The sequence below is a fragment of the Aptenodytes forsteri genome, unplaced genomic scaffold, assembly GCF_000699145.1.
Source record: "Aptenodytes forsteri isolate BGI_AS27 unplaced genomic scaffold, ASM69914v1 Scaffold193, whole genome shotgun sequence".
NCBI lineage: Eukaryota > Metazoa > Chordata > Aves > Sphenisciformes > Spheniscidae > Aptenodytes > Aptenodytes forsteri.
Genome location: NW_008795405.1, coordinates 16,264,036 through 16,276,105, shown reverse-complemented (window position 1 = coordinate 16,276,105; position 12,070 = coordinate 16,264,036). Strand labels below are relative to the sequence as shown.

General features: G+C 38.2%; 1 protein-coding gene across 1 annotated transcript in view; it reads right to left on the bottom strand.

The window, feature by feature from the left end:
* The window catches only part of WDR20 (WD repeat domain 20), a 48,990-nt gene that overhangs the window by 36,212 nt on the left and 708 nt on the right, over nucleotides 1-12,070 (bottom strand). The window contains exon 2 of the mRNA XM_009280974.1: nucleotides 11,912-12,067. Within this exon, the coding sequence (XP_009279249.1) occupies nucleotides 11,912-12,067 (156 nt within the window). The remainder of the gene's footprint in view (nucleotides 1-11,911; nucleotides 12,068-12,070) is intronic.

Below are 12,070 nucleotides of genomic sequence, written 5' to 3'. Positions count from 1 at the left end.
CATGTTGCATCATCTTAGCAAAATATTACTAGAACAAAGCCCTAATTACTTTTGTACTAAAAATAAGATGTAACTGGCTGTTATTCCAAGAGCCCCAGAACAGTCCTACAGAAGTTATAGAATAAATTATATAGAATATATAGAATGAATTATCAACTAAATGTATAACCTATGCTCCAAAACCAGAATGAGGCCCATTGGTTTAGGCTTTTTGTGGTCATATTTAGTAACAGACAGATGAAATAATGTATCTACCTTAACTCTTGTCCTGAAGTTGTTAATTTGCAATGCATCTTCCTTCTGGAGCTGAAGACATTTCATAAGGACCCAACCCAGCTAGGCAAAAAGTGTTACAGAACAAGAATAGGAGCACAGGATACTAGAAAACAAATACCAAGGACCAAATATCAAATCCCTAACACAGATACACTGCAGTGAACTCAGATTTCCCACAATCCCATACGTACAAGGTCTAGGATATCACCTACTCTGCAAACCAAAATCCCACTTCAGAAGTTTTAGAGCAAAAGGCAGAATGTTCCCAATTTCAGCACTAGCTTTCCCCAATAGCCTTATTTTAAGGTAAGCAAAGTATTAAGATACTTTAAGTAATAGTACATGCTGACAGTTTCACTGGTATAGATATTACGTGGGAAAGAAACCCCTTGTGCCTGCTATTAATAATTTTCTTTAAAAATTACCATTAAAAGGCTAAAAGGATTTAAAGTACCAAATGGTCACATAACTGTCTCTTTCCTCAGGCTTTCCTCAAGAGTAGGAGGGAGTGATCAGACTTTCTATTATCACCTACTGATCTTCCTGCAGACAGTAGTGCTGGCTACTGAGTAAGCGTCCACATCTTAAGCATTTTGCTAAAGGTCCTAACAGAAGCCTGTATGAGGGCACAGAACTGAACACAGTTAGGCTACTGACAGAACACAGCCCAGCTATTAAATCATCCCTCCCACTGATATGGGCATACTAATACTATGCATGCGAGGGATTTCTGCTGTCAAAAATACCTTTAACCAGCACTGATATCAGCAGACTGTCCAAATCTAAATTCTCCTTTATATCAACTTGCACTGGAAGTGCCACAGCTGCAAGACACCTACTAATCAGAGGTGATACAAAAGAAGAAAGGGCTCCCAAATGACTGAAGAGAAAGCACAGCAAAAGCATTTTCTAGCGTCATAAGACTGGACTTCTCCAAGCACTGATCTTACTAGCATTCCCCTTTGCCTGGCTCTCTCTTATGTACAAGCAAAGCCTCTATCAATTTAGGACTAACAAAAAACAATACACAGATCAACCAGATCAATGCCAGCCCAATACTTTTTTGCAAAAGGGGTTACCTATTGCTCAGAGAGAACAGCGACATGCATGCTGCTACAGTGCAGCACAGAGTTAGAGCAGCTAAGCAAGTTGCCTCTAGACTGCTGCAGTAACTTAATTGACAACAAGCACTTTGTTACTCTAACAATGAGAAGTATGAATCATCTTGAGCATCACTAAAGGCAGCTTCATCTGGGCACCTATTTGAGTTGTTCAGAACAGTTGTTTGCCCCATCTCTCTGATTCAAAAGTGCTAACATGTGCCCATGCTTAACCACCCCGGTTCAGTCTAGTGCCTTTACACAGACATAGAGGCTGCATTTTGGCTAAAACACAGAACTACACTTGACCAGTCACTTCATTGGCACAGAGTTTATTCTGCCAACACTGTTAGAAGGTCGGAAACTTCATCTAGAACAGCATCTTAAAACTTTGCAGGTGTTTGCTAAGTGTACGTGACAGAGACAGTAGTTATTCTGTACAAGGGACCACAGTTTCACTGCTGAAGGCGAGAAAGGCAGGCCATCCCCATGTGTTAAACTGATACGAACAGAAATGGACAGTTTCCCTTTGAGGGGATAGAGCACAAGATCACATTCTGAAGTAACAGCAAGATTTTGCTCTAAGTCACTTGTTGAGACATATAGCTAATGCTGTTAAACAGCGATAATTCCCTAGTCAACCCAAGCATCTTTCTTTTACAAGCTCTACCCTGTATTTCTGAAAGTCGTCTTTGGGGGGAAAAAAAACCCAAACCTCCTCCTAGATCAATATATCACACTGAACAGGTACACTTTTAAAAAAAAACAAACCAAACAAAAAAAACTTTGGTTATTTATAAGCAATAAAGTAGTAATTTGAACTGACACGTACCGACACATGCAAGATGGGCTATACCTGTAATACAGGTAAGAAATACTGCCTTCTTCAGTATATGCGGTATCAAACTTCAAAAGTGGAATTGCCTAACCATGCAACTATTCCTGCCCTCATAAATTATTTTTTAAAGATAGACCCTCCTGACCCCCTAAGTGCAAACAGGTAGCTATTGATGGTCTCTGGCCCACTCTCCTACTAAAAAGGCTCAAAAAAACCCCAAACAACAAAACAAAACAACCCTCAAAAACCCCAAAGTCTAAAGATACTTTCATTTAAAAATAAAGTCTGAAAAATAAATCCAACTGTTTGCTATATAAAGTCTAGTAGGAAAGAAAGGTGGAAATTTGAAAGAAAATGCAGACTAAGCCTCTACCTATAGCTTCACAATACAGTATTAAAATTGATTTTTAGAGCTAGTATTTGCCATTCAGACCACTAAATTATACAAATCCAAACATCTAAACTATAATTTAAATCTTATGAACATGATTTAAAAAAAATCACTGCATAACAATTTTTCTGTAATACTGAGGAGAGCAACTAATAGAAAACCAGAAAAATCAAGACAACAACAACAAAAAAAACTTCACAACAACTTCTGCCAAAATTTCATTTCAATAATAGCTTCAAACTTGTATCAGGGTCATGCTCCAATATCCACCCCAAATCTAAAGAAAACTTGCACAAGTTTAGTAGAAGTCTTAGTTACAAGAACTGTGACCAAAAAAAAATCCTTAGAAATAAATTGTCACAGTTAAAATACGATGAGACTATGACTTGTAGGATTACATATTTGTTATGGTTACATTTGTAAGTCAGGAATAGAAGACTTCTATTTATGTTACTCAGATTTACTGAGTTATCCTTGTGACTGTGCAGGCTAAAGTGTCCTTAAGGCATCGTTCCAATAGTTTATTTCACCAGACTCTTCGATTTTTAACAGATAGTTTCAATATATATTGGCATCCATTCAGTCTCCTGTTGTCACTGCTCCCCCTTCCTTTAGCTGAAAGGGAGCATTAAAGCCATAAACTGGAGTCCTCTCAAAGTTTTATGTGGTATCACTTTCCTGACAAAATGTATGTAAACTTCCTGTAAGATAATAAGAATTACTTTTTTTTATTACTAGGAGACTGGGGATAATGAAGTTTGTTCATAACATCCAATCTTTTCTCCCTATTCCAGGGCATTTCTAAGTTCAAGTTCTTGCTTAGACTAGCATTTAGCCTAATATAGCACTTCACATTCTCTAGGTGTACAAAAATTAAGCATTATTAAACCAAGAACTGCTTCCTTCCAATCCACACAATTAAAAACGGGGGTGAAAAAGGTATTATTTCTTTGACCGTTACAGCCACATGAGAACCTTATGATTAACTCATGAAATTAAAGACCAGTTACAGTTGGTAAACCAAAACTGAAATCAATTTGCAGAAAGTATCTATTAGAGATCTATCATTCCATTATGAACAGCTTTACTGAATAATGCAAGAGAAAAATCCCAACGCGAGTTACGACACTGCCACTGGAAAGATTTCAATTGTAGCGGCTAGTGGTCCTGCCCACAAAGACTACAGGGCTACACCTAGTCTACCAACAGTCTGCTAAACAGACGCTGGAACAAGCAAAAGCAGCTGCTTTATTTTAAGTTGCAGGACACGAGAAATGGGAGGTATGTAGATGCTAGAAGATGGACTGCGTATACATTTGGACTTACAAGTGGGGAGAGGTAAGGAAGGAAAAATACTAAATTTCTGAGAAGTACACAACAGATTATTATTACTTTAACTTACAGTATGGCACATTTAATGTTACTGTTTAGTTTCCTTAAGCTTTCTAAGAGGACAATGGCATTATTAGGCACTATTGGCACTAAATGGCACCATTTTCAAATAGTAATTTGTCCAAGTGTGTCAACTCACAGTCATGACAACTGGACAGCAAGTGGCCTTTGGATACATGTCCTTCAAAAGAAAGTATTTCAGATGGTTCCCTTTAGCCAAAGAACTACAATAATACTTCAAACTAGGGCATTAAATTTGATCCTAGAATGTCAAACAGACAATTATGGCTTGCAGTCCTCTCAGAGATGGGTCTAGGCAAGGTTTAAATAGAGTCTGAAACATCTTCAATGTACATTTTAACTATTAACAATTAACTAGTTAACTGTTTTGCAGACTGTCAGATGTCAAAGCATAATGCAAACGCCTTGTAATTTAAGCACATAGCACAACCCTTTTGTAAATATTCTGACAAAGCTGGCCCACAAAACTCACTACAGACACAGAAGTGTTTGTTACAAATAACCGTTATTTACATCTGTGAGGCATTATGACTAAAATTTTGTCAGTCTGCAAAGAATAAGTGCCACAATTAATGGTTTTACACTAATTTAAATTCCCCCAACTGAAGTCATGTAAGTGCAATATTACTGCAAATGCATTTCAATACAAAACAAAAAACAAATTATACCTGCAGCGGCAAAAAAACCCCAACCAACCACACACACACACAAATTCACTGCCTATAAAATACTGCATACCAGTTTGGGGGTTTGGCCAGTGTTCACTCTCAAACATGCCAGCCAAACAGGCAGCCATAGATAAATGAATATTACCTCGAAGAGCAATCCTTCAGAGGATATACTGCAATAGCTTACTGAAGTCAAACAGTTGTGATATAGGCTTGAAGCACAGACTAGGAGAGGTAAAAGCACTACAGACTAATGCCATTATCTACAACTCGGAAGTAGCCCCCAGATAATAATCATCTTGCAAGCTCCATCAAGTGCAGATATTTCATTCTCTTCCATGGCAACAAACATTTAACACTGCAACAGTGTCATTTTAAAACAGCCTTTTAGTCTTTAGATTTCCTCTTACTTGAGCCAGTCCTAGTTGTTCTATGTAAGCTTCATGACAGAGTTAAACACTTAAATCTACTTATGCTCCTGTAATCTACATTAGCTCTTCACTATTTCCTTCAGAAGTGTCATTGAAAGAAAGGGATTACCAAAAAAACCCACCCTTCAGAAAACTCTACAGGAGCATTTTGTGACATGTCTTGGCAGTGCTTAGTACAGCCCAGCTAGAATTAAGAAAGAAAACATCTATCTATATCATAAAACTCGAGCTGGTAAGTATATCCATCCATTAAACACTTGAAACAAATTTCCAAGACACTTTCAAATACCTTCACAAGCACAGATCAACAGGTAAAGTACTACTGATCTAGCCACAATATCTCTACAAGACTGGCAAATCCAGTCCCAACATAACAAATATTATCTACAAGATAGAGAAGAAAAAACTCAGCAAGAAATTAAGGGATTTCTTGAAAAAAATAAATCTACAACACCCTTTTGAAGAGGGACACCACACCTGAAAAATGTGGACTATGCAAATTCCTCCAGCACAGAAAAAGAATATCATCCCAGTTGCAGGATGGCACCAGATACCTTTGAGAGAAGTTCTGCTGTCTTTACTGTGGTACTTCCATTAGCCACCTTTGCCTGTCAACTCTTTGATAATAAGAGTGATGTTTGATTCTGGTATAAATACATATTTAAATGCAGAACACTTTATAGTAGAATTCGACAGTCATAGTAGTAAACCTTTCTTTGATATCAAAACCACTGAAACAAAACAGACTGTAAGCGCCTAGACAAAGGGGAAAAAAGCATACAAGGTAAACTTGCCAAAAGCAAGCACCAAACGAATCTAATTGTCTTCTGAAAAAATAACTGAACTAGAAAAAAAGGTCAGCAGCAAATGCAACACGTCGTTTTTAAGTTCTATGAGATACTTTTGTTAATGGATGAGAGTACTCAAACTTATGAATGACATCAAGATTGGAAGGATTATCAAAGCACGGATAAAAATGGAGAGAAAGCAGCAATATGATAAGAAACAATCCAAGTGGGTCAACACTATGAGCAGGATTTAAAAATGTCAACATTATTCAGTACATTAGCGAGAATATTAGAAGACAGACACAGCAGGCAGTAATTCTCCCTTACTCTGCACTGAAGTCACGGTGGAAGTACTGCATCTAGTTTAAGTACCACAAATACAAGCTAATAGAAGCCAATATAGAGGAGAGCAATCAAACATTTGGAACTCAAGATCTGAGAAGAAAGGTTAAAAGAACTAGATTTATTTACCTTAGGAAAAATGAGAGGACAACCAACAAGTTTTCAAATATGTGGAAGCCAAAGGCAATAGTCAACTGTTTTCTATGTCCACAGTAAATAACAGCATTCAGCGAAGAAAACTAAGCACCAAAACAAGTTATTTAGGGGGGCTGTGGAATTCTTGTTATTGCAACTTTAAGAATTGGTCACAAAGATGTAGGTATACTTCACACTGCTTCAGAGCAAGTGCATCTTCAAAGATCTTTACAAATCTCAGCATTTTTATAGCTCATATATGTTATTAAAACGTACATCTTTTTCAGAGGTCTGCACAGCTTAGCGATCTCTAAATATACAGTAATATAAACTCACCTTCCCACCACATCTTGAGAAAACTTGCTGGTTTTCTCCACAGATTCCAGCTTCCAGTACAGAATTGTCTCGCACTACTCTTCCCAGAGCAATATATTAAGCACAGTGACAAATGCCACCCATTATCATTCTGTCGTTGAGACAAGATCCTAGATGAACAGCCTACAGAATGAAAGTCACCACACCAAGGATAACAGTTCTCAAGTGGACAAAGACTCCAGTATCAAGCTAGACATAAAAAAAAAGGTAATTTAGAGAACTGCAAAGGAAGGAATCCTACATGTCATCAGTATTTTTACTGATAACCAGGAACTGCCAGTATGCTAACTCTTAATAAAAGAAGTTGAGATATGAGATTACTTTCATCTTAGTACAAATATAATTATTTCTAACTTTACAGGGAGCACGTGGCTTAGAGATAGTCAACAGATTCTGCCCTCCATGCCTCCGCCAACCTGAGCTTACCACCTACATATGTTTCTACTCCAATATCATTACAACATACTATAATATTCTATAGTTATTGACAGACTGCTGCTTTAGGTAGCTGCAGAAAAAAGTAGAACTGAAGACAAAGCCTCTTTTCATGAGAAAGAGGTTCCAAAAAAATGAAACAACCAATGTTAGGGAAGTCTGCCACACGTTAAGACAGACAATGGGTAGTCAGAATTTAAATACAATGCAAAAAGCTTAACATAATGTAATAAACTAAACTACACATTCAAATTTCATAACTTCCCAATATGTTACATAAAAACTAAGACTGTGTAACTTGTGATACTATTGCTAACTGTACCTGTATATGACTGTATTGCAGTGACAGTTGCAGACTAACTTGCCCAGAAACCTTTACAAAATACAGAGAATACATTAATTATCATACACACAATTTTTTAAAGGAAAATGCACTAGCTTCCTAGTAGAAAGGGAAACAAATTTGATAGCTAATGTCAGCAACAATCTAGAAAGCCTTGTTTTGTCAGTCATTCCTAAGGCAAGGAAGATGAGATAGTGCTCTCCTTTTCAAGACTAATGAATCAACTAATAAATCATTTTGCAAAGCTAGCCACAAGCCATATTAAAGTACCCCAAGACTGTCTCATAAGCAAGAATCAAGTAACAGCCCTCACTCCTGATTTGGGGCTGCAGGAAAAGGCAACCCATCCAAAGCATTAATGCATCACAGTTTGAGCAATAACTTTTGAATTATTACCTTATAACCCTACTCCATGAAGCAGCAAACCCCTAAAATAATAGAAAAGGCTTCCTGTAACACCTATAACTTGCTTAATCAAAATTAAGTCAACAATCCCCCAAGGACAGATCATTCTGAATCTGACTTAAGGCTGAAGTTTTATTCAGGTGAGACCTCGTAAGGCAGCGGATCCAATCTGACAGCCCAGGCCACTGAAGGGGGTAGCTTTGCTCCTTCCCCACCCTCCAACCCTTTCTTTGCTCTCACTGTGCCTGCTAATATCTGACCCCAAGATGAGACAGTTCAACTCACCAAATCAAGAGAAAATCTGCCCAGAAAAAACAGCAAGTATTTTGCTGCTGGTTTAGCAAGCTGAACTAGCTCAACCAGAAGTTGAGCCCTGCCAAAGACAGCAAGGAGATAGGAGCGCACTGCCAAGAGGACACTATACTGCTAGACCATCATTTTCAGCTGTCACTAGATCAGTTGAGTTCATGAAAATTTACTCCTTCTGTTTAACAAGAGATCACTGTACACACCTAACCTTAAAGCCAAAGTTACGGAGGACTGAAAGGGAAAACCCATTGACACTCAGTACAGTTGAGTATAATTACATACTTACACAAGTAAAGCAACCACATCTCATTCCATCACAGTTTAACTTCTCCTTACTAAACTATAGGTTCATTTCTTTTTTCAGTGGATCCAAATCAGAAAGCAGCAGTTTTCTGGAAGCCTGCATTGCCTTATTAACACAAAGAGAGCTGCATAAATTTATTATAAAAACAACAATGCACTGGCTCATAATTGATGTGCTTTCTATGACATGGAGAACATGGTAACATGTTTCATGGTAGTGGTAAAGTTTAGTGGTAACACGGAAACATGAAACAGTAAAAACTCAGCTTCCTTTTTAAAGAGGCAAAGAACCAAGTTGAGAGAAAATACGTTTTTCCTTCAAAAAGTCTCTAAAGGCAGCTTGAAATGCTGCCCAAAACTCTCTCGTCTCTCTACCAAACTATTATAATTGTCTATTAGTACCCCAATCTCCACACCACTGTCCTGGACACTAGATGTAACTTTTCATCCATATTTCTTGGAAGAAGGATTAAGGTTAAAGAAACATCCCTGGAAACATTTTTTCTTTATATAGGTTAAATATCTTAAACAGAACACATACATTAGCAGTCTATTTAAAAAGATGACTTACAAACTAGATGTAGCAGATGCAATGTATTCAGGATTTAAGGGAAACTAAAAGAAGAAAGCTTAGCATCATTGATTTCAAGAAATATCCTTTCAAGGGGTATCTTTGACTCAATATTACATTATTTATTCTTAAGTGTCATTCATGGCTTAAGCGTGACTCTTACTTGATGTGTACTGATCTGTAATGGATTACCGATGCAAGAATTATCTCAGTATCTAACAGACACTGTTACTTAAAATAAAATCCTGGTGGTTCTTTCACTCATTTTGTTAAAAATATAGCATTTTCTTAGCAAGAAAAGAAGCAGACCTTAAGATAAAAAAAAAGACAAAATCATAGCTACCTGATATATAGATACAGCACAGCTTCACTAAATTCAACTCATACTCTAATATTCTAGTATGACTTAGCCAAAATGAAAATTATAGTCTTAAAGTAATTAGGGAAATTTTTTTTAAAGGGATACTTAGATAATTATGAACTAACAGATAAAATTGAAGTTATTAGCATCTGTATTATGCAGAGGATCACAAATAGGTTGGTCTTCAACAAAGTCCCTCTCCCCCTCCTGCCCCCAAGAACAGGAAGGCGTCCAGAGTTTGACAGTTTGTCCAGTTTAAGGCAGAATTACATACTGTCAATGTAGGTAACAATAGCTCTCTCCCTTTTACAATAGCAACAAGATATAACTTTTGATTCTGAAAAGCTCAAATAATCAGTTGAAAGACTGCCAGCCTGTTCTTATGTCAACTTTGTACATAGACAAAACAATGATTTCCAATTTAAGAGTTTCAAAATAAATTCCAAAGAAGCAAGTATTACAAGTTTAAGAAAGACCATCTTCCCATTCTCATTTAAAACATTTTCCTTAAGTGTGTTTCAATCTATTTCAGCTCTTTCTCTAGGTTCACTTTACTAAAGTTAATGTATTATATAGACTATACAGTGTATTTTAAATTGTTAACACTGTAAAAGGTCATTGAAATGAATTCTGCTCTAACAATGTGTATGTTTTACACTACTCAAAGAAAAAAAAAGTATTTAACCCCATAACAGGTATGCCTCAAAGCTTACTAGTTAACAATCTGACAAACTAAAATTTTCTCAGTTACTGTGTATCACACCAGCAGCTTTTAGCATCTAAAAAAAAAAATTAAAATACTCAGCTCAAAGCGAATTTTATAATTTGAAGAAGTTATTCAGTTCGCTATTTTCAATGAATTTGCAGGCTTTAGATTTTTATTTTTCAGAAGTGTGGCAAGAGATGACTAAGACAACTTGCAAGAATCATGTGTAGCATTACTAAACTACATAAAGGCCTGCTTTGTAGTCTAAGTGAGAGAACTCTGCAGTTACTTTGTATGGAAAAAACGAACATAAGATATCAGAATCCAAACATAGTAATCATTCAGGATACAGATTTTCAGAGTCATTGCCACCCACAATACCTTGTAAATAGTAAAGATAGCAACTGCTTATAAATAGCAAATACTGTCTGATATACTCATCGCATGCTTAAAGAAACTATTGTCCAAGCATTATTTAAAACATAACCAGATTATTAAAATTCATTAAAGGGTGAAACTAAAATCCATATGCACACTCTTCCATATAATTATACAGGACATATCAGATCTGTTAAGTCACAGTCAACAGATAACCACGTAGGCTTTATTCTCCAGTTGGTGCTTACACTGTATACAGAGGAGGAGTGATATGGGCACTAGCTTAGGACATAGTAGATTCAGGTATAATTCCTTGCTCATCTACAAGCTTCCTGCACAGCCTTGCATACGTCACTAGTTCTCTGTGCCTTCATCCCATGTTGAATAGTGGGCTGAAAGCAAGAAGATTTCAAGGTACTCACATTACAGCAGCTGAGTCCCCAATATGCAAGATAACGAACACCCACTTTTTGAAACATAAAACAGAACGCTGACAATCATTATATCTGTGTTTACATATATTAGCAGTGACACACGTTCACTCAGCATGACAAATTCTGAATCCTCTAAACCCCATAAAATCGAGGACCTTCAGAAACAACAAGCAGAAAGGGATGGTTCATAAATATGGTGACCTGAGAGATCAAATGCATGCACTGTTAGTCCTACATCAAATAAAGACAGGTAAGGAGTCTCTCTCAAGTGCATCAATGGTTCTTTCCTGCAAAGGCAACTTTCTCTGTGTTAATTATCTGACATTTAAAACTCAGCTCATTACACTGCTCCCATTTAGAAGCAATTCTAAAATCAGTCCACACTTCAAAGTCACGATAAAGGCCTAAAACTACAGCGAATACTGTAGCCATTCAGTCAAAGCTAGAAAGATCCTGGAAGCAGGAATCTGACACCACCATAATCACGCCAGGCATTAGTGTCCAGCAAACTCAGGCCTGAAGCAGCAGGTGAAGGAGGCCCAGGGTTGTCTTGCCAATGAAAAGCCAACCCTCATTCCTGCATGCCAAGGAGAGCCCAAGCAATCGCATCCCTCCAGAGGGTCCGCACATACGCATCTACCGTTGGTGACACCGTATTTGATGTAGCCCACTAGTACTGAGCCAGCAACGGTCCCCTCACACAGCCCTCCAGCCCAGGCCTACGCTCCCCCTCCCCTAACCACTACCCCACAGGCCAGTTAATCGAGAGAGCGACTGAATCCCAGCCCCAATCGAGAAGCTGCCAGCCTCAAGGCCGCCGCGGGCAGGCCGAAGGAGAGGCGGCCCGGCGGGGCGGCCTCTGCCCCCCGCCCACGGCGCAGCCCCCCGCGGCGGGCCGAGCCCCGGTACCTTGCGGACCCCCTTGTAGATGTAGAAGTAGAGCTCCCGGCCCACATTGAAGCAGAGCCGGTCCCCGTTGCCGCTCTGGTCGTTGACGTTGACGAAGGAAACGCGGACTGGGTTGGAGCCCTGCGAGTTGAAGGGCACCCGGTTAGGCCGGCTGTACTC